The following is a 27,134-nucleotide window of genomic DNA, read 5'->3' on the forward strand; positions in this document are numbered from 1 at the left end:
CCTCAGCCCATTATATTACCCCTTTTTGGCCCGTTTCCACCGGCATGCGTCTTCTACCACCGAAACTAAACCCTAAATCTTCGAAAAGCCTCCATCCTCGCGCACATTCTCTTTCTTTACTGACCAGCCTACCTTTTTCTCTCTAGCCATGCCGAAGCATTACAGGCCTCCCGTAAGCTCCATTTCACGACCTTGTCCTCATCGTTCCTTGGAAATTTGTATTTTTTTTCGTCAATTTTTCTTTTGTATTAATACAGGGGAAGAAAAAGGAAGGTAATGCCGCCAAATACATCACCAGGTCACAAGCTGTTAAACATCTTCAAGTCAGCCTTCCCCTTTTCAGGTATCTCTCTTTGGTACCCTTTGATTTAGGATTTATCTATCATTCTAAGTTCGAGTTTTTTTGGAAATTACAGAAGTCGATTGATGTGTGTGGATTTTTTTTTTCTTTTTTGTTTATTGATTTCATTTGGTGTGCTTTCTACTGAAAATGACACGAATTGGCTGCTGAAAAACCATGGAAAAGCTTAGTCGAGTCTTAGATTCCACAATTTTCTTGGCAACCAAACAGAACCTTGGTTTTATTTATGTTAGAGGAGATGTGAATTTTGTTTTTACAATTAGGCTTTTAGGATTTGAATCCAGTATTAGCAAGGGTCATGCCCAAACAGTTATGGAAACTATGGACTCATTTTGTTATTGGTATAAATTTTTTTAGGAGATTATGCATACTCAAGGGTGTATTTCCTCGGGAGCCAAAGAAGAAGGTGAAGGGAAATCACCACACTTACTATCACACAAAGGATATTGCATTCCTTCAACACGAACCATTGCTTGAGAAGTTCAGAAATATAAGGGCATACGACAAGAAGGTAAATAAAGCTAAAGCTAAGAAGAACCGAGACCTTGCTGAGCGTCTCTTGACTCGCCGGCCAAATTACACACTAGATAGGCTTATTCGTGAGAGGTTTGTTCATTGTATTCCCCATTGATTTAGCCACTTTATTGCCCAAATCAAGTATCGTTGACTTGCTTGTTTTGTTGTGCTTTGCTTTTAGGTATCCAAAATTCACTGATGCTCTCAGGGATTTGGATGACTGTCTCACCATGGTGCACCTTTTTGCATCATTACCTGCATTAGAGAGTGAAAAAATTCAAGTCAAGCGAATCCATAATTGTCGAAGGTTGGTACAGTTTATTTGCTAAGAGAATGCTAATGGTTATTTAAATGTTGATAACTTATTATGGTTTTCCAGTATTATCATTTGTCTATTGAATTCATTGCATGTGTTGATGTTATTGCAAATTGATTGTGCTTTTTTTTGGTTGGTTAGGTTGAGCCATGAGTGGCAGGCATACATTTGTCGTACTCATAAATTGCGAAAAACCTTCATATCAGTGAAAGGCATATATTACCAGGTATCATGAGATCACTGTGTTTTTATAGGTATCATTTGTTCAGGAACATGGTGTTTTATTTAGGTTACCATATTGTGCTGTTCATTTATACAGGCTGAGGTGGAGGGGCAAAAGATAACATGGTTAACCCCTCATACGCTGCAGCAAGTCTTGACTGATGATGTTGATTTCAATGTCATGTTAACTTTCTTGGAGTTCTATGAGGTCAGATTTGATAATTTTCGGATTTCAATTTTGTTCACTGGTGTTTTTCTTTGGGAGTTGGGGAGAGGCCATAGGGTTGCGGTTGAAACTAAACTAGGTCTTTTCCATCTTAAATTACTCAACAAATTGTTGAGACCTTGAGGGTATTAAAACTGAACATGAATTAAAACAAAAAGGTGAGACTCCAAAAATTGCAATTTTGTTAAATAGAATGAAAAGTGAGGCATGAGGACATGTCCTAAAACAGGAGTTAAATGAAACAGTTCACTGTCTCACAGCACATTTTTGCTCTTTCTAATTTTTTTTTCTAAATACAAAAAACCTAGTAGTTGTTATTTTATTTTATTCTAAATGTACAACAAACCAATTCATTTCATAGAAAATGAATGTGAAAATACAAGAATGAGTTAACCTTTAGAAAGAACAAAAATGAACGGAGACGATGTTAAGAAGTGGTAGGCACATCAAAACAAAAGCTACAACCTTCACATGGCCAAAAGGTTCTAAACTGAGAAGCTCCTCACTTAGCAAAAGGATCTACAATTTGATTTGCTGACCTAGGGATCTGAAGGAAGGAACAACTGAAAGCTCTAGAAAAGGCTTCCCTTGGGATGCCCATTCTATCACTAATGCTGAGTCTACAACCATTAGGTTGTTAAAGTATAATTTGAAGGTCTTTGTTGGGCAGCCCTAGGGGGCTCTTTCTTTATTTTTTCTTTTTCTTGGTAGGTTTGGGGTTCTATCTTTTTTACCACTAGTTTGCTCATTTTTTTGAGGGAGGGCATGGCTCCTTCCACCACTTTACTTCCCTCTTGTAATAGATCATATGTCCAGTTGAAGGATTACTCATCCTCGTACTTTTAATCCATTTAGTGAAATGTTGTTTCTGAATAAATAAACATGGCACATGTTTGCCATCTAATTCATTTTTCTTATGTATTTCGTTTTCGTTTTCATTTTTTGGTGCAGACTCTTCTTGCTTTTGTCAATTTTAGACTTTATCATTCAATTAACGTGAAATATCCACCCATTCTTGATTCTCGATTGGAAGCTTTGGCAGCAGGTATATTTTATTATATACATTTGGAGAGAAATTTCTTGGTTCTCGCCTTGAGAACTAGTATGTGATTGATGCTATAGTATTTTTATTTGGTATTGTTTGAGTTGTGCAGATCTTTATGCATTGTCAAGATACTTTGCTGCCAACTCTAGTGCCACGGTGTTGGGATCTCAAGCTGTCAGTTCTTCTGGAGCTGAGCAAATTGACATCACAAAAGATGGAACTCAACCTGATGAGTCTGAACTCAGGCTTGCCCAACTTCAGCATCAGCTTCCTTCCAATGAACCTGGCACATTAATGCACCTTGTTGAAGATGCCTCTTGTGAAGATGAGGATGATGAAGAAACAAGGGAGTGTAAAACACTCTTCAAGAATAAGAAATTCTTCTTGAGTCGTGAGGTGAGATAAGTAAGAGAATATATTAAAAGCGTATAAAAATGCACACAAGTACAGAAGACGCATACAATAAACGAAAAGAGCCAAACAAAAAATAGGGAAAACAAAAAACTACTTCCTTCCTCAACAAGAACTCATCCGATCTACACAATCAATTAAGTACAAAGTACTCCCATTTATGTACATCCAAATCCACATAGCAAGATTGTTAAGGAAATAATTTTTAGGACTTTGATTTGATGTCTCCTCATCTTCAAACACTCTTTGATTTCTTTCTTTCCAAATAGACCAAAAAATACATAATGAAGCAGTTCTCCACGCCTTCTTCCCAAAATGGAGTTGTGAGGTGGGATAAGGTGGTCATTATTGGACATAGTGGTATTTTATGATGTTGCTTGGACCAAAATATAGGATTGTATTCCTTCTTCTTCTTTCTTTTTTGGTGTGGGAGAATAGTCACTCATGTGGGTTCAAGAGGGTTCCGCATGTAGCAATTTCTCCAAAACCAATAATCATGGGCTAAGTTTTAGGTAAGGCTTTCATTCTGTGGAAAACCTTAGTGGCTTATTATGTAGACTAACCAGAGAAATGATATAGTGCTCTAGAGCTTCTCCCCTTCTAGGTTGTAGATAAATCTTGCCTATGAGCTCACGACACTATGACAATGAAAGCATCTTGAGTTAGCCACTCTTGAAGCCTTTGCAATAGATATTGGCACCTTTCTAAAAGATTATAGTACATCATATGTTACTACTTCTTTTGGCCTATTAAAAAAAAAACTCTGTTACTAGTCTTTTTGCTAACCCACCTAATCATGTTATGGATCCCAAGTGAATAGTAGCATTGTTCCTTGTTTTGCTTCTAATAAATGTGACATTAATAGTCTAGAAAATGATTTCACTTGGAACATCTGACAATGAAAGTGTCTTGAATTAGCCAGGCTGGAAACCTTTGTGAGGGATATTGGAACCTTTCTAAAAGATTATAGCACTTTATGTGTCACTAGTCTTTTTGCTAACCCATTCCATCATGTTAGAGATCCCAGATGAATACTGGCATTGTTCCTACTCTCTAGAACTTTTTTTGTTTTTTTCTTCTTTCCATCTTATTTGACTAGTTGAGATATTCTGTTCACAACCGATAAAGAGGCATTTATATGTTTATAAACATAAAATTCAATCATACTGTATGGGGTTGATTTTTCCTAATCTTAATATACATTCTCATGCATCACTATTTTTATTACACCTTGGACTGTGAACTGTCATTCATGACATTAACTTGCTAAGAAAGCTGCATTTGGTAAATTGTTAGATAGTTTGCATGGACGAGAGGAATAGGAGCTTGGGTATTAGAAGTTTGTCCATTGTTGACAAGGCTTTTCTCATCAAATGGTGTTGGAAATTCACTATTGAAAGGGAATCCCTATAGAAGTGGGTGTTTTCAATGAAGTATGAGGAGGGTGAATGGTGCTCTAGAGGAGTGAGGGAAGGATATGGGATGGGTGTGTGAAAGGCAATCAAAAGCAGGTAGGGCAGGTAGGGTGCTTTAATAGTAAAACTGGTTTTAAAGTGGGAACAAGCAGAGGGTGAAATTTTGGAAGGATTGATGGTGTGGTGACTTATCCCTTGGATAGGATTTTCTTGTGGTTGTTTTCAATAGCTCTTGCTAAAGATGCATGGGTAGCTGAGGTGTGGGAGCAAATAGGTAAGGGGGGCTATTGTAACCTCCATTTCACAAGACGAATTCATGACTAGGAACTAGGCAGGGTGAAGACTATTTTTAGTAGACAAGCACAAACAATTTGTAAAGACATATGGGATAAAATGGTTTGGTTGAACTCAAAGTGTAACAATTTTCACTTAAATCACTTGATTCCTCTTTATGTAATGGAAAAATGGAGGCTTGCTTTTCCTTCTAGTATTATTTGGAATCCTTTGGTTTTGTCCAAAGTTGACCTTTTTGCTTGGTAAGCAATGTGGAGAAGGATAATTGACATTTGATCAGCTCAAAAGGATGGGATGGAAGATGTTGAACAGATGCCATCTAAGGCAGAAGAAATCCTTTATGAATAAATCTTTTTGAGTGCGTTGAAGCGTATTTAGAAGATTATTCATTGTTCATGATGGATTTTTTTTTTTTTGATAAGTAAACACAGAATATATTAACACAAGGCAAAAATGTTCATGATGAATTTTATTGATTGGTTGAGCTCTAAGTTGGCAAGGATATGTGTCTCTTCACTTTGGTTAGCCTTTTGGCACCTTTGTATACCCCATGTATGTTTTTGTGCACCCTTTTGTGAGGCTCTATTAATATTCTTGATCTTTGCCTAAAGCAAATTTAAAAATTAACATTTGAATAATGTGTATATGTTTAGAGCATATTAATCAAATTCTCCTATATTGGTGGATTCTTAATTCTGTTAGTCAGTTGAGTTGTATTGGAATACTTCTCTCTCTCTCTCTCTCTCTCTCTCTCTCTCCACACACACACACATATATATATGTATATATCATTTTATAAGATATCTTTTCCATGTTCAGGTTCCCAGAGAGTCATTGCTTTTTGTCATTCCTGCTTTTGGTGGTGTGGTTTCTTGGGAGGGAGAAGGAGCTCCATTTAAGGAAGCTGATCAGAGCATCACTTATCAGGTCTGCTATTCTATGAGGATGCATATGGACATTAGAAAACAAAAATTCCTCATCTAATTGACTTTAAAACTGAATGTCATGCTGTTATGATTGTTCAATTATGCTGCTTTTGGTTACTAGTTGATATGATGCCCTGTAGTAGTTGTGGATGCCTAATTCTGCCATATACATCATGCTTTCATGAAAGGCCTTTTGGTGGCACCATTTGACAATTAGATGTGGGGGTTTATCAAGATAATTTGGTTAGTTCCAGACTAATGATTACCATTATGGAGTGGTTTGATTAAATTTGAGGAGGCTGTAAGGATTGTGTTAAGGGCATGAATCAAGATGTGGAGCCTATCGTTTAACTTCAGATATGGTCTTTAGATAAAGCTGATTGTTGAAAGTGTACCGATTCAAGTAGTTTGCTCAAGGCTTCATTGAGTTGAGTTTGCTAGTATGTTATCTCTTTGCTCAGGAGCCTCAGGATAACTTTTGGTGAACAGGAAATTGTATTGTCATCAAGTTTTTTCAGTTGGCTTTTGAATTCATGTGACAAGGTTTAAGATAAGGTCTAGACATACTGGCAGACTTGTTTACTTCTCTGTATTTTATAAGAATCATAATTCATGATATATTGATATGATCGGATGATCATGTCATCCAAGCGCTTCTGATAAAAAGGAAATCTCATCCTAGCACTTTTAATAAATCTGCTTATTCGACCTATAAAAAAAAATGACATGATTGGATGAATATTTAAATAGATTTTAACTGAATTCTCATACTTCATATGTCTAAAATAAAAGTGAGTTAGAAATAACAGGATAGTAGCCTTTATTATGAAAACAGCTTCCTGTTAGTGTCTTCTGTTATACTGCAAGGTGGCAGTGCCTTGCCCTGGGCCCCTGACAAATTTCTTTAGTACTTTTCAGGTGGGAAGGGTTGCCATTAGGAGCATACATTCCTATTTTTAATGCCCCAGATTTTTGTATTTCTATCCATTGCAATGACAATCTCCTATTTTTAATACAAGTAGACAAATCTATTTCTTTCCTTAGCCTGGCAATGTATTGTTTAAAATGTATATTAGACATTTTTATTGATCACATTAATTTCTGCAGATTGTTGACAGGCCAACACAGGGGCATATATTCCTTTCAAGAGAATATGTACAGCCACAGTGGGTTTTCGATTGTGTAAATGCACGGATCATATTACCAACTGATGCTTATATGGTGGGAAGGTAATTTTTGGGGAACATATTCTTCTATTATCTTTCTCACTTTTATAAGTGTGCGTGCACTTGCTTGAACTAAGTTAACCTCTCACTTTCATCATGATAGAATGACAAGTTATAGTCCTGGTCATATAGATTCTTTACTTAATATTAATTATCTCAATAAATAGATGGTCATTGATGAAAATGGTTATTGGTCATAGATACTTTCTTTGCCAAGGAGAAAGATTCAATTGATAACATTCTCCAACATTACGCAAAAGTCAATGGTTTTATGGAAGTTGGTGTTCTCCTTGTTTAGCATACATGGATGGTGTCTTTTCTTAGGTTGTTATGGGTCCCTTCATGTGGAAAGAATGTAAAAAAGATTTAGGGTTTCCTTTTGTGTGTGTTTTAAATGATATGAATCGAGAGAAATTGGAGATCATTTTAAAGTGAGGGGCAGATGGATCGAGCACTAAAATCCTTGTTCTTTGGATTCTTTTGATGTGGGTTAGGCACTAGCTAAGGGGTGTCTTTTGTTTTTGTTGCTCCCCTTTTTCCTTTTTTGTCTTTGTCTTTGGCGCCCTCTGTGTATGCCCGATATACTTTGATGTGCCTCTTTCCTTGGTGCTGTTAATAACATTTATGCTTGCCTAGCATATAATTATTGGAAAATTTTAGTTTTTCCTCTCCAGGTCCAATGGTTAAATCAACATGGATTGTTTTGTAAGGGACTGAAAAGAAACCTTATTTCTTTTGATATCTGTAATGAAAATTCCAGCACACAAATTGCATTATCAAATGATAACATGTCAGGTATTCAACATATTTTTGTCTCAACAGGGTTCCTCCTCCACATCTATCACCGTTCATTGACAATGAGGCCGAAGGTTATGTTCCTGAGTATGCAGAGATGATCAAAAGACTGCAAGCTGCTGCAAGAAAAGAAGTCCTTCCAATTCCAGGTGCCGGAAAAGAAGATTTGGATGATCCTCAGAATTTACTGGTAGAAGGTATTATCAGCCGAACTGAAGCCAATGAAGTTGCAGAGAGAAAACAGAAGGTACAAACTCTTTCAGCAATCAGATAAAATTGATTATGGTATACCAGCCAAAGACAGTACGGTTTCTAAAAGTCAGCCACTCATGCCTGCTGGTACATGCATGGGATTGGTTGGTGGAATTCTATAGATGTCAGACTGTTCATCAAACTGGAAAGTAGTTGGATTTGCAGACCACCTATAACCTCTTTGAGTAAAATAAAAAAATAAAATGAAGTGTTAAACAGTAGGCTTAGCTATTAGGATTAGCCTGTGACTAGTGGTTCAATTGTACGTGCCTGTGTATACATGTGTTACTGCTGCCACATGCATGAAGATCCTCTTATGTGCTATAGAAAATATTAGAACCATACGTTAATGACCAATTGTATAAAATTACAAGTGCCATATAGGAGTCTATTTGTTCTATTTTTTCTTTTCAAGAAATCGACTTTTATTAACACCTGAAATGTGCTTGTCTGGAGGGGGAAATATTGAATCAACACTGAAAATTTTTCAATCTTTTTTTCCCCTCTTTTAAATTCACATGTTTTAACAATCCATTTATAAGTTAATTTCTGTTAAAAATTGAGCATCAATGAAAGTGCCCTTACCTCTTCTTTTCTTCTTCTCCATTGTAACTTCTTTCAAAAATATATTCTATGTGCCTCATTTTTATCATTTTCAATCACAACCTGACTCATTATTTTCTTTTAGGTATCCATTCTTTGTCCTTGTCCTTCGTCTGCAGCATTTTCTTTTAAGTTCTATTAATTTTAAGCTCACAAATTTGTGTTGGATGCAGATGTTAGCTCTTGAGAATCAGTATCACAATGAATTGCAACTGGAACTCCAGGGTGTCCAGTATTCTTCATCTGTCTCGAATATGAATAAGCAAAGCTCTGTCGAGGACACTGAGGCTTGGGAAGAATCTCTCCCCAATATGCAACAAATTGCTGAGGATACTACCACCATGTCCAAGGTTGTCATGTCACGTAAGAAGAGAAGGCTTTATGAAGCGATGCAGGTAACTTTGTTAACTCCTATTATGCTGCTATTATTCCTTTTTGACATGCATGCAGCATGTAAAATTTTTTTCTTGCAATTAAGTATAAAAGATTACCTTCTTTTGTTCATAATAAACAGGTTTCCGCATGTTGTTCTGTTTTTGAGACTTGAAAGTAGGCTTTATCTTAATTGGTATACACAGTGATTTGCATGATTTGTACACAAGCTAAGAGCAGTATTTTCAAATTTCAGATTTCTTTTACATCCATTAAAATTAAAAGCTACAATCTTAGTTTCTGTGAAAAGTTATAAAGCATTATGATGTGAGTTCCCTACAAAACTTCACTGGTTAGTGGTACTTAGTGGTGGAACCATAGCAAAAATTGCGTTCTAAGACAAACTGGATGCTTCTTGGCATGCTTCTTACTCTGAACTGTTTTTTAGTTTTGCTGCCTTGTTTATTTGTTTTGGCCATTTCCATGCTTTAGCATGTATCTAATGGCAATGATTGGAGTGAGTTTTTCCATTTAAATAGACAAGTGGGAATTGAGTTCGTTTGGGTTGGCATGCCAATAATCCAAAGGTTTCATTGGTTTGAAATATCCTTTAAAATGTTCATCCTAGTGTTAGCTGTGTCTTATAAACATACTTGGTGTTTTTGTCTTCATTTCTATTTGGTCCATAGTTTTGGTACAATGAGATAAAAGTTCTAATTCAAATGAATTTTCTAGTTCATGACTATTTGAATTTAAATTTGTTATGGGATGAATTATCCTGCAAAATTGAGATGAACTTTATCTGGGGTTTGATTTGTGAATCTATTGTCTCAAATCCAGATTGGCAAGGAACGAAAGCGGGCTCATGTCAATCTTCTCAAGGAAAGGAAGCAAAAAATTGAAGCAGCACAGGGATCAGAGAAAAACTGAAGCCCCTCTGAAATCCCGGTACCTTTGTGTTATCTGTAACTTACTGATTCATGTTAGTCCTGGTTTTGGAAGCCAAGTCAATTTTGCTCATGGTCCATTAGGTTTTCTTGTGACATATACATTACCTTGGAACACTGCCAATTAGGAGTGTGATTGGCTAAAATTTTTCTATGGTAAAAGTAGTTATTTTGATTTCAAATAGTAAAAGCCTGCCTTGTTGAACAACTATTTTTTGGGTTTTCAGCAGATCTAAGACCAAAAGGAGAGCATAAATGCATGTAAACTTGGGTCTGGACTCTGGAACATTGCCTACATTCCAGCCTCTCCTTGTTTCCTGCTGGAGGCATTGGTGAGGTAACCTGGCCATTAATGGACTCCTGACGCTTAAGTTAAATGTTCCTCTGAAAGATCCACTGAAATGCTACCTAAATATTTTACTGAATTGCGAGGGTTTATAATACACAAGAATATTATAGGAACGTGAATGGATGGAATCAAAATTCACATGCTCCATACCCTTCACATGTCGCTGGAACGTCTGCACGGTCTTAATAAATAGATGGCTCTGCGTCTAGGTAGAAGTGTTCACAATATAATAGACCGAAGGTGGGAATATTGGAATCAGCCAAAAGTTAGGTCCGCCGGCACAATGTTTTGAGACCCGTAATCCAACTTTTCGTGCTGTCCTTCCACGTTTAATTAACTTAATTTCCACTAACAATATGCCCCTATTCTGCCCAGTAGTTTTCTGACGCCACGCCCCAAACCCAACTTAGGCCGAAAAACTGTAATTTAAAATATAAAAATGAATTAATTTAATTTAATAAGGGTAAAAAGAAAACTTTTTTAATATGGAGAACAGAGAAATAAAAAAAACATAGAGTAATAGAGTAATATAGGATTGAAGATTTGGAGATTTAGAATATAAATATTAAATATTGAATTGAGTAGATTAAAAAAAAGGGTTAAATGAAATAAATAAAATAGTTCAATTATGCAGGCTTGAGATTCGAAAAGAAATGGGGAAATAAAAAAATTTTTAAAAAAAATTATAGTTTTGTCGTGAGAGTTGGCAGGAGCAATGGGTTGTTGCGAGGAGGGAAAAGGGAGGGAGGTTGCCAGCCGGAGGGGACCATGAGTACAGCCGGCCATGGTGATGGCGCCTAGTGATAGGGGTGATGTCGAGAAAGGGAAGGAAAAAAGAGACAAAGAGAGAAATAGAGAAAGAGAAGAGAGGTTGCCGATTAGAGAGACGATGACGCCCGCAGAGAGAGGGAGGTTGCCAGCCGGAGGGGACTATGAGTGACAGCCGGCCATGGTGATGGCGCCGACAGTAGTGATAGTGGTGATGTCGAGAAAGGGAAGGAAAAAAGAGATAAAAGGGAGAAATGTATGAAATGATAATTTTTTTTTCATTTTGTACTTTGAATTGAAAAATTAAAAGCAAAGTTTCAAAAACTTAAATTTTCTAGGATTGGTGTATGGTTGGGATACGGGGGATTAATTATAATAATAATAATAATAATTATCATTAGTAAAAGTTTTAATATAATTTAAGTATATAAAAAAATATGGTAATGATATTATGTTAGGTGAGGAGAAAATTGTTCAAGATTTTGAGTGTTTCGTCAAGGTAAGAGAAATTAATACAGACTTTATAAAAAAAAATGCATTTCTTTTTGCATGTTATTTTTAATTAAAAAAATTATTTTTATTTCTATGCATGGATCAAATATATGTTTTGTATTCAAAATATGTTTGAATATTTTCTTTCTTTATAAAAAATGAAAATTATAAAGATATAATATTCTATTTTGTAAGTTTGAATTAATGAAATGAAGTGTTTGATTCTAGTTTATATAACTTTAGTCAAGACGTTAAAATTATTGACATTTTTTGCCCTTATACGTTATATCTCTTGTTTATAATTATAATCGAAAATGTTTTATCTATGAAACTGTATTAATGTTCCTTATTAGGTTTTGAGTTGATTTTCATTTGTTAACAAATTTTCGGGTACTCTTAGTTTGGGCGAAGAATGATGACTAAATTAGGAAATTTTCTGTATTAGGATTTTAATTCAAACTTTATTTAATTCTCATTTAAATTATTTGGGTTTGGAGTTAATTAGCCAATAACACTTTGGTTAATGTGTTAGTTTTAAAATTGAAAATTATAGAATTTATTTATTTTATTACTCACGGTTTGTAACCAATGGATGCCTCTATCCTCCCCAATAGTTTGATCTGAACAGGAATGACTAGTAAAGAACGACATCCTCTACCCCATTTTTCTAATAAATAATTGGTTAAAATGGATTAAATAATCCTTAAATTTGTGAATTTAATCATCTTTATGTTTTTTTTTTTTTAAAGTAACTCATTTTGGACATAAATACCCTTTGTCATTTGTAATTTCAAGTATTTACATATAGGTTTTTTTTAAAAAAAAAAAATTGTTTTTACAAAGAAAAAAGTGAGAACATTTTTATCAAAATGAAACAAAAAAAAAAAAAAAAAGGATAAAGATGATTAATAGTAACCCTTTTTCTTATATATATTCAGCAAGTAATGCTATATATTCAGAGAATCAAGTAATGCTTCATTGCTCAATCTAACAATGAAGTTGGTCGTTTTAGCTTTCCTGCTGATGTTCCTCAGTATTTCAGCCATGGGAGCTGACCCACTTGGTATTGACATGAGATCAGATGGCTACGGCAGCCCACATGACAAACTGAAACATGCTGCGTATACTGTGAATATCATGGGAAGGAGAGGTGGAATTGGCGGCGATATCAATAAAGGAAAGGAGATGCTGCACAATGGCAAGGGAGTGGCGCCTCGGCCTCCTACTGCCAGTTCCTACAGGCCCTATCCTCCATCTCCATCCGATTTTCTAAGTTAAATGTATGTTGCTGTATCTTCCATTATGATAATAATCGTCTTCTTCTCCATCAATCAATCCATTAGGTTTTCTTGTGACATATACATTACCTTGGAACACTGCCAATTAGGAGTGTGATTGGCTAAAATTTTTCTATGGTAAAAGTAGTTATTTTGATTTCAAATAGTAAAAGCCTGTCTTGTTGAACAACTATTTTTTGGGTTTTCAGCAGATCTAAGACCAAAAGGAGAGCATAAATGCATGTAAACTTGGGTCTGGACTCTGGAACATTGCTTACATTCCAGCCTCTCCTTGTTTCCTGCTGGAGGCATTGGTGAGGTAACCTGGCCATTAATGGACTCCTGACGCTTAAGTTAAATGTTCCTCTGAAAGATCCACTGAAATGCTACCTAAATATTTTACTGAATTGCGAGGGTTTATAATACACAAGAATATTATAGGAACGTGAAAGGATGGAATCAAAATTCACATGCTCCATACCCTTCACATGTCGCAGAAACGTCTGCACGGTCTTAATAAATAGATGGCTCCGCGTCTAGGTAGAAGTGTTCACAATATAATAGACCGAAGGTGGGAATATTGGAATCAGCCAAAAGTAAGGTCCAGCGGCACAATGTTTTGAGACCCGTGATCCAACTTTACGTGCTGTCCTCCCACGTTTAATTAACTTAATTTCCACTAACAATATGCCCCTATTCTGCCCAGTAGTTTTCTGACGCCACTCCCCAAACCCAATTTAGGCCGTGAAACTGTAATTTAAAATATAAAAATGAATTAATTTAATTTAATAAGGGTAAAAAGAAAACTTTTTTAATATGGAGAGCAGAGAAATAAAATAAACATAGAGTAATAAAGTAATATAGGATTGAAGATTTGGAGATTTAGAATATAAATATTAAATATTGAATTGAGTAGATTAAAAAAAAGGGTTAAATGAAATAAATAAATAGTTCAATTATGCAGGCTTGAGATTCGAAAAGAAATGGGGAAATAAAAAAATTTAAAAAAAAATTATAGTTTTGTCGTGTGGTAATAATTTGGAAAGAGAAAAAATAAATAAACAGAAAGGTTTTGTGGAGTGTGTGTCGTGCTACATGTGACTTATGGGGCTTGTTTAAGAGCCGTTAGTGGTGGACCTGATGGCTAGCGAGAAGTGGAGCACATTGGCTGCAGTAATGGTGGAGAAGAAAAAGGCAAAAAATTCAAATGCACTATTATATTATAATAATAATAATAATAATAATAATAATAATAATAATAATGACGGGAATAGGTGGAGTTGTCCACCACTGCCAGCAACCCACTGCTACTGTCGCCTTTCACTGTTGGCGATTGGTGTCGCCGATGAGAGTTGGCAGGAGCAATGGGTTGTTGCGAGTGGTGGCGGTGGTGATGCGGAAAGGGAAGGAAAGAGAGACAAATAGGGAGGGAAAAGGGAGAGAGAGAGAGAGAGAGAGAGAGGGAGATTGCCGGCCGGAGGGGACTATGAGTGACAGCCGGCCATGGTGATGGCGCCGACAGTAGTGATAGTGGTGATGTCGAGAAAGGGAAGGAAAAAAGAGATGAAGGGAGAAATAGAGAAAGAGAAGAGTGAGGGGAGAAGAGAGGTTGCCGATTAGAGAGACGATGACGCCCGCAAGGTGACGGTAGATTTTGGAGGGGAGGGAGAAGCGGGAGGGTAATTTTAGAAAAAAATTTTGAATTGCCGTTTGAGTGTATGAAATGATAATTTTTTTTTCATTTTGCACTTGTATTAAAAAATTAAAAACAAAGTTTCAAAAACTTAAATTTTCTTGGATTGGTGTATGGTGGGGATACGGGGGATTAATTATAATAATAATAATTATTATCATTAGTAAAAGTTTTAATATAATTTAAGTATATAAAAAAATATGGTTATGATATTATGTTAGGTGAGGAGAAAATTGTTCAAGATTTTGAGTGCTTTGTCAAGGTAAGAAATTAATACAGATTTTATAAAAAAAAATGCATTTCTTTTTGTATGTTATTTTTAATTAAAAAAATTATTTTTATTTCTATGCATGGATCAAATATATGTTTTGTATTCAAAAATATGTTTGGATATTTTTTTTCTTTATAAAAAATGAAAATTATAAAGATATAATGTTCTATTTTATAAGTTTGAATTAATGAAATGAAGTGTTTGATTCTAGTTTATATAACCTTAGTCAAGGCGTTAAAATTATTGAGATTTTTTGCCCTTATACGTTATATCTCTTATTTATAATTATAATCGAAAATGTTTTATCTATGAAACTGTATTAATGTTCCTTATTAGGTTTTGAGTTGATTTTCATTTGTTAACAAATTTTCAGGTACTCTTAGTTTGGGCGAAGAATGATGACTAGATTAGGAAATTTTCTTTATTAGGATTCTAATTCAAACTTTATTTAATTCTCATTTAAATTATTTGGGTTTTGAGTTAATTAGTCAATAACACTTTGGTTAATGTGTTAGTTTTAAAATTGAAAATTGAAAATTATAAAATTTATTTATTTTATTACTCAATTTGTAACCAATGGATGCCTCTATCCTCCCCAATAGTTTGATCTGAACAGGAATGCCTAGTAAAGAACGACATACTCTACCCCATTTTTCTAATAAATAATTGGTTAAAATGGATTAAATAATCCCTAAATTTGTGAATTTAATCATCTTTACGTTTTTTTTTTTTTAAAGTAACTCATTTTGGACATAAATACCCTTTGTCATTTGTAATTTCAAGTATTTACATGTAGGTTTTTTTTTTAAAAAAATATTTTTACAAGAAAAAAGTGAAAACATTTTTATCCAAATGAGACAAAAAAAAGAAAAAAAAAAGGATAAAGATGATTAATAGTAACCCTTTTTCTTATATATATTCAGCAAGTAATGCTATATATTCAGAGAATCAAGTAATGCTTCATTGCTCAATCTAACAATGAAGTTGGTCTTTTTAGCTTTCCTGCTGATGTTCCTCAGTATTTCAGCCATGGGAGCTGACCCACTTGGTATTGACATGAGATCAGATGGCTACGGCAGCCCACATGACAAACTGAAACATGCTGTGTATACTGTGAATATCATGGGAAGGAGAGGTGGAATTGGCGGCGATATCCATAAAGGAAAGGAGATGCTGCGCAATGGCAAGGGAGTGGCGCCTCGGCCTCCTACTGCCAGTTCCTACAGGCCTTATCCTCCATCTCCACCCGATATTCTAAGTTAAATGTATGAGTTAGTAGTGAAATGTAAGAGCTCTGTTTCAGTATGTGCTTTTTGCTCTTTTTAAGTTTCTTCTTTAAGTTGCACTGTTCTTGGGTCTCCATGGAGAATGTATTCAATGCTTAAAAAGACAAAAAAGGAAAAAACTTGCAATGATGTTTTCTCATTTTTCAAAGCATCTTGATCTCAACTTAATCACAAGAGGCCAAGGTTTATGCTTTCAAATGTTTTTTAATACATAAATAAACACACCAATATCACAACATTTGGATACTCCCAAAAGAAAGCGTCAAACATGACTCTTTATGGAAGAACTATACCCAGTCAGATCATCATAATACTTAGACCACAGCATCACACCTCCATACTTGCTGGTATTCTTCACCAATGGAAGAACTTGAGATATCAACACATCTGCAGGAATATATCCACTGCTAGCAGCACTAGGTGCAGCAGGGAGACCCAGGAAAAACCCTGTTGCAGTCACATTGCTAGTCCATGTATCCCATGTTGCTTTCAGTTCAGCAGCATTTCCTTTGTATTCACAGTAATTGTTATAGAATTGCATCCAAACATAATCAAAGAGGCCACTGGACAAGGCCTGCCCCATGTATACATCAGGAAAGGGACACTGGGGTGCTGCAGTCAGATACAACTTCTTTGCAAAGCTGTAGCTTCTCAAGTAGCTGTTGTAGGGACCCATCCCTGATAACACGTGGCACACGTCCCCTGACGATACGTGGCACGTGATCCTATCCGGAGTATCCACATCCGGATTTCCCCAAAAGAACACGTGACACGCTTTCCTATCCGGACCCCTGAAATAAGGAGCACACGGAATTCGCAAAGACTTCCCATCCGGACCACCGCCATTACTCATCCGGCGACCTTTCATATTCTACCCGGATATGTTCATCCGGATCACTGGCCAAACCAAGCATGCCTCACTACGTCATTCTGACATCTCGTCACAAATCATATTCCGATGACCTGCAGAGTGAAAAGACAGAAGTGACAGCAAGTCACTTCCCACGATCTCTGACAGCCGTTCGTAGGATGAGGATGTCCCTGCCACCACCTAGTGGCATCATGGTAAACCAAAAAGCCTTCCATCATTTATGGAGGAGAGAGAGAGTTTCTAAATGATATATATATGAACCTTCGCGCAAAGAGGAAGGTAAGCTTTTCAATACCTAGTAAAAGGTCAACTGTGTCATCTTCTCTTATCTCTCTTTTCATGGCTGACAAAACCATCGGAGGGTGTGTCCGGACACCCTGTCCGGACGCCTTTTGCAGGAACAGCTGAATCAGGAATTCATATTGGTTGAGATCGTATGTTCATCCATTGGGCAACTACGTGGAGCATTGGGAATACGAGGCCTCAACAGCTGTAACGATCAAACAATGAAGTGATGTCGCCATCTGTGATTATAAAATGAATCCAAATAAGCAGATTTTCATTTACCTAGCTAGCTCATCCCAGTGCTGTGTGGTTCCACCTTCAATATCAAAATCAATACCATCCAGCACTGCATCACCAAAAGGCCTAGAAGGGGATGTTCCACCCAAGTAGTTGTCCCACAGGTACGCAGCTACCTGCTTTGCATCTTCAGATGATGCAAGGAAGTAGCTGCCATCCCCGCCCCCAATCGACAACATGACCTTGACACCCCTGCTTTGGCACGACCGAATATCAGTGGCTAAACCAGTGCAGCCATTCTTTGTGGAGGGGTCACAGTGGTCATCAAGGTCCAGTGCAGGTGTTTGATTGTTGCCAAATACAGGAAGGAAAGCTATGTTAACAAAGGCAAATCTTCCAGTACCACAGGTATCAACCAATGTTCCCTCCTTGGAGTTTTGGCCCCAGTAAATGGAGATGCTGCCGGAATATGATCGGCCGGAGATCATGGCAAGAATTAAGAAGAATGGGAGTATGTTTGTGATCATTTTGGGGGGTTGTTTTGCTTCAGATTACAACAACGGACTGACTATTAAATCGGCTACCACTTCCTAGGCTGAGACCAACTTTATATGAAATTTTTCTTTAGTGAGTTTGGAGTCATATAGATGGTAGGATACATTTAGATGATCAAACCAATGCAGAAAGTCAAACAAGAACTATGCAAGGCATTTGCTTTGAAGAGGACAAAATGAAGAAACGGGGTGGGATATTCACATACAATTGAGTACAAACTACAAAATGAAGAAATAAAAAGGTTTAAGGGAGAATCAAATATAAATCAAAGAGATAAAAAGGTTTAGGAGTTCAAGTAGATGAGAAATATATCTTAAAGGAAAACTATTTAAAAACATAGTAGGTCATTGAAAATTTAATTATTAAAGATTCAGTTTTAGGTAACTACTTTCTAAGTATGGAAAGTGTTTCCAAAATGTCTTTGACTTAAAATGTTTTCTTTAAAAATATTTTTTTGGAGAATCACTTCTCGAATGGTTATCTAAAAAGTGATTTTTTATTTATTTTTACTTTATAAATTTATCAAACACTTGGTTTTGTTTTGTAACTGTTTTCGAGAATAACTTTTTGTTTTCTAAAACAAAAAAATATGAAAACATATTTGACAATAAAAAAAACTGTTTTTTATTTTTTAGTTTCTATTCTTAAAAGCAAAGAACAAATTACTTTTGAACAACACATTTTAACTGTTTTCAATTGTTTTTACGCATTTTCTTAAAATTGTTTTAAAAAATCATCATATAAACATGGAGAATGATTAAAAAAATAAAACAATAGATGTAAAAAATATTTTTAAAACATTAAAAACAGGTTAAAAACATTTTAGGTTTTCAAAGAAATCTTGTTTTATAAAATATTAAATAATAGTTTTTAAAAATTGTTCTTAAAACTATTTTTTGCAATTATTTTAAAAAATAGTTACTACTTAATTTTTCTGAAAAACGTTTTTTTAGGTTAAAAATGTTTTCTAAAAATACTCACTTGATATTTTACCAAATTGTTTTCAAAGTGAGTCAAATTATTTGATTTTTTTTTTTTTTTATCAAGATAATTTTAGAAGGTGCTTCTAATGCCATGATGACAATGATATTTGTTATAGAACTACTCTTCTAATTGTTTTTCTGTTCTAATTACGAATTTATGACTTATGAGTCAACAAAGCAGTGACAGTGAGTCATTTGAGCGGTTTTAGATATGAAATCGCCTATCGCCTAACCCGTAACCATAATGTTCTGCGACTTCGATTCCTCCATCATATGGCCTAGAGTAACCGACCGTTGTCACACAAAGAAACATCGTTGGTGGCTGAATAAACAGCCATACAACCAACACTTGAACTGGAGATTTTCCCACCTCCCACCCACTTCAAAATCTTCGTCTAAATGAATACAGGTTCCTCTTTTCCCAATGCTATTTCTTACCCATGAAGTTTCTTCATATGTACGCTTCCGTTTGTTGTTCAGATGTTGTTTATTTATCTTATCGTTGATATCTCGAATTGGGTTTGCATTAAAACTGAAATTTCGTTGAAGGAATATGAAATTTTCCTCAAATTTGAAGTTTACCAGTCACAGCCCTGAATGGGTCCATTCTGAGGATTTCTCATATTGTGATTAGTTTTGGTCTTCTAATTGGTTTGTTTACCACCCATACTTTGTACAATGAGCGTAAATGTATGCTTGTTTCCATTCATCAAGAACTGGGTCTGGTTTACTTGCTGTGTTTACATTCATGAATTTCTTTCTTCATTTCATTCAATCTTTTCTGGGTTTGTATGCATCTGTTTTTCTTTCTTAATAGTTTACAAGACTGGACTGATTTAAATTTAAGAATAGTTGAAATGATTGTGAAAAATTTAGAACACATGATATATTTTTAGGGAGTGTCAATGAGATTTTATTGTGAATTTTCGATTGGGGATATTTGGGTTGGTGCAGTTATCTTGATTAAGCTTATTGAACTTGTTTAACTTCACTGATAATTCTCTGGTTATGAATTAAGTATGTTGCTTTCTAGTTTACCTTTATTTGGTTATATCACCTGTTGATGGTTTCTAATATTCTGATTGCATTAAGTTTTAGGTTTTAAATTCCGTAGAACCGTTGATAATCGAATCAACAAGCACGGCCTCGGGGCTCTCCATCCATCTCATAAATGTACAGGCGAGGATATAGTCTGCAATGTGGACATTGTAATATGTTACAACAACTTAATTTTTTAACTGACTTTACACAAATAGTGATTCTGAACTTTCACTTCAGAAATGCACACCACACTCACAACCTGATAATATACAAAGAAAAATAAACTACACACAAGCCCTTCTGCATAAATGTTTCAGATTAAACAAACTTCCAACTGGTTTTAACTGCTGAAAATAACCTATTTTTGTTCTTTTACTTTGGTGGCTGTTCCTTTTGGTGACGAATGCTTTTGGTGAGAAGACTTGCCAGTGATGGCTTTCTTCACCTTGGCAATTGAATGCTTAACCTTTGACCCAACTCCTGACAGGATATTGTGAGATTTCTTATGCCCATCCTTAACATTCATATCTCTGGAGGCTTCTACAATGATGGGAGCATCAGAGCCTGAATCGTCTTTTTTATGTTCATCTCCCTCCTCTTCCTCATCTCTATCTTCATGTGTTCCTGCTTCTTGAACCTTAATGGCTTGTTCTTCTTTAGCTAGCACATCTTCTTGGTTGGCCATTGGTTCTTTTTCTTCAGTCAAGCATCCAGGTGCTTGCAAGGTTTCTTTTACAGATCTCTGGAGGAGGTCGGATAATGACACAGCAGGACCCATTGGTGTGGAGTCGGCAGCTGGTTCTTTGCTTATATCACCCATTGTTTTCTCTCCTCTAGAGTCTTTTTCTCTCAATCCTGATTCAATCCCAGAAACATTTACAGCTTCCAGTGATTCTACCTCAGGTTGCTGGAAGGTTTTTCTAAGTAGGTCCTGTGGCACTAGCTGAACATCCTCTTTGCTACTTGAAATCATTACTTCTGTGCTCTCATTTGGTTCTGCTTCTCTTGGAATATGCTTTTCAGATGTTTCATCAGAGCCTTTCTCTAGCTGCTTAATGTCTTGAGTGGATTCATTGGCTTCTGCAAGATCCATGCTGACTTCTTTTTCTGATATCTCCATGCATGAATACTGTACTTGAGATGAAGCATTAAGCTTTTCAATTTGATCTTGTATTTCCCCATCTTTATTACATTTTGTGCTGTGCATCTCAGCTTCTTCAAGCTTTCCCTCACTGCCCCTAGCTGAAAACTCTCTTGGTTCCTGTGCACCAGATGAAGTGTCAAGTTTTATCCGTGGGGATTCCATGTTTGTTGAGTTTCCAAGTATAATAGTAATGATGCTTACCTCATCCTTTGTGTGCTCTTCCTCATCCTTAGCATGCTTTACTTCATCCTTAGCACCCTTTTCTTCTGTTGGCATTGATTCAGCTATTGTTTGCTTGCCAGATGTCAGATCATGTTGTCTCTCTTCCTCGCTGATCACACCCTCTTTATCTGGTATTTCTTCCCATGACATTTCAGATAGAGGTGAAGTGCCATTTTCATTGGTGTCAACCTCTGGATCTTTCAGGTTCAAGCCTTCTGAAACATCATGTTTGTTACATGCCAATTGAAGAGGTGTGTGCGTATGCATCTTATCTTCCATGACGTTCTCTGAATTATCAGTAATTGCAGTTGCAATTTCTTCATTTCTTCTGGTGGTTTCATGGACTGGCTCCTGAGGAACTGATTCAGAGACTTCCCCAATTCTGTCACCTTCTTTCTGAAGTGATGCTTCTTCTGCTGCTGCACTTGTTGCTGGTAGAACATCAAGGTTTGGTTTTAAGTCCTCATCCTTTGTGATTACAATTTCTTTGTCGTCATTAGTATCCGCTATGTCCAGGTCTTTCCTCACCAACTGAATATCAGAGCAATCAACCTGTATAATAGAAACTTGAACTTATGATAAAAATAAATTGAAGGAGAATTGAATTATTCAGTTCTATCATATGTAATGGCTATGATTGACAAACAGCTCCTGACATGGATGAAACTGAAGAAAATACGATAGAGAAGAATGAACTTTTCCCTCTATTCAATATAGGAGTTTCTTTTACAAATTTCAGATTTCTTTTACATCCATTAAAATTAAAAGCTACAATCTTAGTTTCTGTGAAAAGTTAGAAAGCATTATGATGTGAGTTCCCTACAAAACTTCACTGGTTAGTGGTACTTAGTGGTGGAACCATAGCAAAAATTGCGTTCTAAGACAAACTGGATGCTTCTTGGCATGCTTCTTACTCTGAACTGTTTTTTAGTTTTGCTGCCTTGTTTATTTGTTTTGGCCATTTGCATGCTTTAGCACATATCGAATGGCATGATTGGAGTGAGTTTTTCCATTTAAATAGACAAGTGGGAATTGAGTTCGTTTGGGTTGGCATGCCAATAGTCCAAAGGTTTCATTGGTTTGAAATATCCTTTAAAATGTTCATCCTAGTGTTAGCTGTGTCTTATAAACATACTTGGTGTTTTTGTCTTCATTTCTATTTGGTCCATGGTTTGGTACAATGAGATAAAAGTTCTAATTCAATTGAATTTTCTAGTTCATGACTATTTGAATTTAAATTTGTTATGGGATGAATTATCTTGCAAAAGTGAGATGAACTTTATCTGGGGTTTGATTTGTGAATCCATTGTCTCAAATCCAGATTGGCAAGGAACGGAAGCGGGCTCATGTCAATCTTCTCAAGGAAAGGAAGCAAAAAATTGAAGCAGCACAGGGATCACAGAAAAGCTGAAGCCCCTCTGAAATCCTGGTACCTTTGTGTTATCTGTAACTCTTACCGATTCATGTTAGTCCTGGTTTTGGAAGCCAAGTCAATTTTGCTCATGGTCCATTAGGTTTTCTTGTGACATATACATTACCTTGGAACACTGCCAATTAGGAGTGTGATTGGCTAAAATTTTTCTATGGTAAAAGTAGTTATTTTGATTTCAAATAGTAAAAGCCTGCCTTGTTGAACAACTATTTTTTGGGTTTTCAGCAGATCTAAGACCAAAAGGAGAGCATAAATGCATGTAAACTTGGGTCTGGACTCTGGAACATTGCTTACATTCCAGCCTCTCCTTGTTTCCTGCTGGAGGCATTGGTGAGGTAACCTGGCCATTAATGGACTCCTGACGCTTAAGTTAAATATTCCTCTGAAAGATCCACTGAAATGCTACCTAAATATTTTACTGAATTGCGAGGGTTTATAATACACAAGAATATTATAGGAACGTGAATGGATGGAATCAAAATTCACATGCTCCATACCCTTCACATGTCGTAGAAACGTCTGCACGGTCTTAATAAATAGATGGCTCTGCGTCTAGGTAGAAGTGTTCACAATATAATAGACCGAGGGTGGGAATATTGGAATCAGCCAAAAGTAAGGTCGAGCGGCACAATGTTTTGAGACCCGTGATCCAACTTTTCGTGCTGTCCTTCCACGTTTAATTAACTTAATTTCCACTAACAATATGCCCCTATTCTGCCCAGTAGTTTTCTGACGCCACGCCCCAAACCCAACTTAGGCCGTAAAACTGTAATTTAAAATATAAAAATGAATTAATTTAATTTAATAAGGGTAAAAAGAAAACTTTTTTAATATGGAGAACAGAGAAATTAAAAAAACATAGGGTAATAGAGTAATATAGGATTGAAGATTTGGAGATTTAGAATATAAATATTAAATATTGAATTGAGTAGATTAAAAAAAAAGGTTTAAATGAAATAAATAAATAAATAAAATAGTTCAATTATGCAGGCTTGAGATTCGAAAAGAAATGGGGAAAAAAATTATAGTTTTGTCGTGTGGTAATAGTTTGGAAAGAGAAAAAATAAATAAATAAACAGAAAGGTTTTGTGGAGTGTGTGTCGTGCTACATGTGACTTATGGGGCTTGTTTGGTAGCCGTCAGTGGTGGACCTGAAGGCTAGCGAGAAGTGGAGCACAATGGCTGCAGCAATGGTGGAGAAAAAAAAAACAAAAATTTCAAATGCACTATTATATAATAACAATAATGACGGGAATAGGCGGAGTTGTCCACGACTGCCAACCCACTGCTACTGTCGCTTTCACTGATGGCGACTGGTGTCGCCGATGAGAGTTGGCAGGAGCAATGGGTTGTTGCGAGTGGTGGCGGTGGTGATGTGGACAGGGAAGGAAAAGGGAGAGAGAGAGAGAGGGAGGTTGCCAGCCGGAGGGGACTATGAGTGACAGCCGGCCATGGTGATGGCGCCGACAGTAGTGATAGTGGTGATGCCGAGAAAGGGAAGGAAAAAAGAGATAAAGAGAGAAATAGAGAAAGAGGAGTGAGGGGGAGAAGAGAGGTTGCCGATTAGAGAGACGATGACGCCCGCAAGGTGACGGTAGATTTTGGAGGGGAGGGAGAAGCGGGAGGGTAATTTTAGAAAAAAAATTTAGAATTGCCGTTTTGAGTGCATTTGAATATGAATAAGCAAAGCTCTGTCGAGGACACTGAGGCTTGGGAAGAATCTCTCCCCAATATGCAACAAATTGCTGAGGATACTACCACCATGTCCAAGGTTGTTATGTCACGTAAGAAGAGAAGGCTTTATGAAGCGATGCAGGTAACTTTGTTAACTCCTATTATGTTGCTATTATTCCTTTTTGACATGCATGCAGCATGTAAATTTTTTTTCTTGCAATTAAGTATAAAAGATTACCTTCTTTTGTTCATAATAAACAGGTTTCCGCATGTTGTTCTGTTTCTGAGACTTGAAAGTAGGCTTTATCTTAATTGGTATACACAGTGATTTGCATAATTTGTACACAAGCTAAGAGCAGTATTTGCAAATTTCAGATTTCTTTTACATCCATTAAAATTAAAAGCTACAATCTTAGTTTCTGTGAAAAGTTATAAAGCATTATGATGTGAGTTCCCTACAAAACTTCACTGGTTAGTGGTACTTAGTGGTGGAACCATAGCAAAAATTGCGTTCTAAGACAAACTGGATGCTTCTTGGCATGCTTCTTACTCTGAACTGTTTTTTAGTTTTGCTGCCTTGTTTATTTGTTTTGGCCATTTGCATGCTTTAGCATCTATCTAATGGCAATGATTGGAGTGAGTTTTTCCATTTAAATAGACAAGTGGGAATTGAGTTCGTTTGGGTTGGCATGCCAATAATCCAAAGGTTTCATTGGTTTGAAATATCCTTTAAAATGTTCATCCTAGTGTTAGCTGTGTCTTATAAACATACTTGGTGTTTTTGTCTTCATTTCTTTTTGGTCCATAGTTTGGTACAATGAGATAAAAGTTCTAATTCAAATGAATTTTCTAGTTCATGACTATTTGAATTTAAATTTGTTATGGGATGAATTATCCTGCAAAATTGAGATGAACTTTATCTGGGGTTTGATTTGTGAATCTATTGTCTCAAATCCAGATTGGCAAGGAACGGAAGCGGGCTCATGTCAATCTTCTCAAGGAAAGGAAGCAAAAAATTGAAGCAGCACAGGGATCAGAGAAAAGCTGAAGCGCCTCTGAAATCCCGGTACCTTTGTGTTATCTGTAACTTACTGATTCATGTTAGTTCTGGTTTTGGAAGCCAAGTCAATTTTGCTCATGGTCCATTAGGTTTTCTTGTGACATATACATTACCTTGGAACACTGCCAACTAGGAGTGTGATTGGCTAAAATTTTTCTATGGTAAATGTAGTTATTTTGATTTCAAATAGTAAAAGCCTGCCTTGTTGAACAACTATTTTTTGGGTTTTCAGCAGATCTAAGACCAAAAGGAGAGCATAAATGCATGTAAACTTGGGTCTAGACTCTGGAACATTGCTTACATTCCAGCCTCTCCTTGTTTCCTGCTGGAGGCATTGGTGAGTGTAAAGTGTGATTAAAGGGTCAAAGCTTAACCCTAATTGATATTCATCCATGTCAATATATAGTACATCAAGCAAACCTAATTAAGGGAAAACCGTGAGTTTAGGAAACAATCCTAAACAATGCCGAGAGTTTAGGAAACAATCCTAAACAATCCTAAACAATAGCAACTACTTTCCTAGAATATATCATAATATCTCAACATGTTTAGGAAATAATCCTAAACAATCCTAAACAATAACAACTACTTTCCTAGAATATATCATAATATCTCAACAGTGAGGTAACCTGGCCATTAATGGACTCCTGACGCTTAAGTTAAATATTCCTCTGAAAGATCCACTGAAATGCTACCTAAATATTTTACTGAATTGCGAGGGTTTATAATACACAAGAATATTATAGGAACGTGAATGGATGGAATCAAAATTCACATGCTCCATACCCTTCACATGTCGTAGAAACGTCTGCACGGTCTTAATAAATAGATGGCTCTGCGTCTAGGTAGAAGTGTTCACAATATAATAGACCGGGTTTGTTCTATGGTACCCACTATTCATTTTGGGGGTACATACCCACATTTGACCCCAATAAAAATATGATATGTGTAAAGTACATATCATTAAAAAATTTATAAAAACTTATCAAACAGGTAAAGATGACTTGTTGGTGAGAAGTAATCACATGTATTTCATATATATCTAAATATTACAATTTTTTTATAATTTATTATTAAATATCAAATATAATTTGTTATTTAATGCATTACTTAACTCTATCTAAAAAAAGAAAATCTTACCTACTACTCTTATACTCTCATTATTCATATATAAAAAAAAGGATAGTAATTTAATATGAAAATTAAATAATTTCAACTACCAAATTACAAAATATGTAAAATGTATTTTGATGAATCAAATTTCAAGATTAAGTTCAAAACTTTTTGAGAGAGAAAATTTAAAATTTGTATTATATGAAGAAGATGAAGGATTTCAAGTGATTACAAGTGTTAAAGGTAATATTTGATATTTTTTTATCCAAATATAATTGTTGTAGGAAGAAATGTGATGTTAAATAACGATTTTAGAATTTTTTATGAGTTTATTATAAAATTTTGTTATCAAATTGTTATTAATATTATTATATAATTTTAGTTTTTTTTGTTCATAAATTAAATTTGAAGATGAAGCTTTATATGTCTTGAAGGATGTCAAGTGATTACAAGT

The 27,134-nt window shown here is 35.7% G+C and overlaps 3 protein-coding genes across 12 annotated transcripts; 1 reads left to right on the top strand and 2 right to left on the bottom strand.

Annotated features, from left to right (window-relative positions):
• Positions 1-65: 65 nt before the first annotated feature.
• Positions 66-26,279, top strand: LOC117930871 (pescadillo homolog). Of its 10 annotated transcripts, none has more exons than XR_004653948.1 (15): positions 66-172; positions 258-343; positions 719-967; positions 1,059-1,184; positions 1,335-1,419; positions 1,513-1,623; positions 2,593-2,686; positions 2,796-3,082; positions 5,626-5,733; positions 6,840-6,961; positions 7,781-8,000; positions 8,782-9,003; positions 22,723-22,830; positions 23,059-23,168; positions 26,192-26,279. XR_004653948.1 is itself a non-coding variant. In XM_034851639.1 (15 exons), exons 1-14 carry the CDS (start codon positions 149-151, stop codon positions 25,553-25,555), a joined length of 1,824 nt encoding a protein of 607 aa, XP_034707530.1. In that variant the 5' UTR covers positions 66-148; the 3' UTR covers positions 25,556-25,573; positions 25,800-25,863. The 10 variants fall into 10 exon arrangements, 8 of the variants coding, with proteins under 8 accessions (XP_034707530.1, XP_034707529.1, XP_034707528.1 ...); XM_034851639.1 differs by lacking the exons at positions 22,723-22,830; positions 23,059-23,168; positions 26,192-26,279 and adding exons at positions 24,533-24,649; positions 25,466-25,573; positions 25,800-25,863 and having other exon boundaries at positions 8,782-8,886; XR_004653947.1 differs by lacking the exons at positions 22,723-22,830; positions 23,059-23,168; positions 26,192-26,279 and adding exons at positions 9,821-10,011; positions 12,880-12,977.
• Positions 16,181-18,382, bottom strand: LOC117930875 (acidic endochitinase-like). Its single transcript, XM_034851643.1, has 2 exons — positions 17,502-18,382; positions 16,181-16,722 (listed from the first exon to the last, which is right to left on the bottom strand). Exons 1-2 carry the CDS (start codon positions 17,981-17,983, stop codon positions 16,326-16,328), a joined length of 879 nt encoding a protein of 292 aa, XP_034707534.1. The 5' UTR covers positions 17,984-18,382; the 3' UTR covers positions 16,181-16,325.
• LOC117930873 (high mobility group nucleosome-binding domain-containing protein 5-like) lies at positions 20,201-21,983 on the bottom strand. Its single transcript, XM_034851641.1, has 2 exons — positions 21,381-21,983; positions 20,201-21,296 (listed from the first exon to the last, which is right to left on the bottom strand). The coding sequence occupies exons 1-2, from the start codon at positions 21,678-21,680 to the stop codon at positions 20,394-20,396; spliced, it is 1,203 nt and encodes a 400-aa protein (XP_034707532.1). The 5' UTR covers positions 21,681-21,983; the 3' UTR covers positions 20,201-20,393.
• Positions 26,280-27,134: the final 855 nt, after the last annotated feature.

This window comes from Vitis riparia, chromosome 14 (genome assembly GCF_004353265.1).
Source record: "Vitis riparia cultivar Riparia Gloire de Montpellier isolate 1030 chromosome 14, EGFV_Vit.rip_1.0, whole genome shotgun sequence".
NCBI classification, from domain to species: domain Eukaryota; kingdom Viridiplantae; phylum Streptophyta; class Magnoliopsida; order Vitales; family Vitaceae; genus Vitis; species Vitis riparia.

Coding starts and splice junctions, on each gene's coding strand:
- LOC117930871 (XM_034851639.1), top strand. CDS start 149: ATGCCGAAGCATTACAGGCCTCCC. Junction 173..257: donor CGAAGCATTACAGGCCTCCC/GTAAGCTCCATT, acceptor GTATTAATACAG/GGGAAGAAAAAGGAAGGTAA. Junction 2,687..2,795: donor ATTGGAAGCTTTGGCAGCAG/GTATATTTTATT, acceptor TGAGTTGTGCAG/ATCTTTATGCATTGTCAAGA.
- LOC117930875 (XM_034851643.1), bottom strand. CDS start 17,983: ATGATCACAAACATACTCCCATTCTTCTTAATTCTTGCCATGATCTCC. Junction 16,723..17,501: donor CACTGGGATGAGCTAGCTAG/GTAAATGAAAAT, acceptor TCCCTACAACAG/CTACTTGAGAAGCTACAGCT.
- LOC117930873 (XM_034851641.1), bottom strand. CDS start 21,680: ATGGAAGATAAGATGCATACGCACACACCTCTTCAATTGGCATGTAAC. Junction 21,297..21,380: donor AAGAGCACACAAAGGATGAG/GTAAGCATCATT, acceptor TCTGGTGCACAG/GAACCAAGAGAGTTTTCAGC.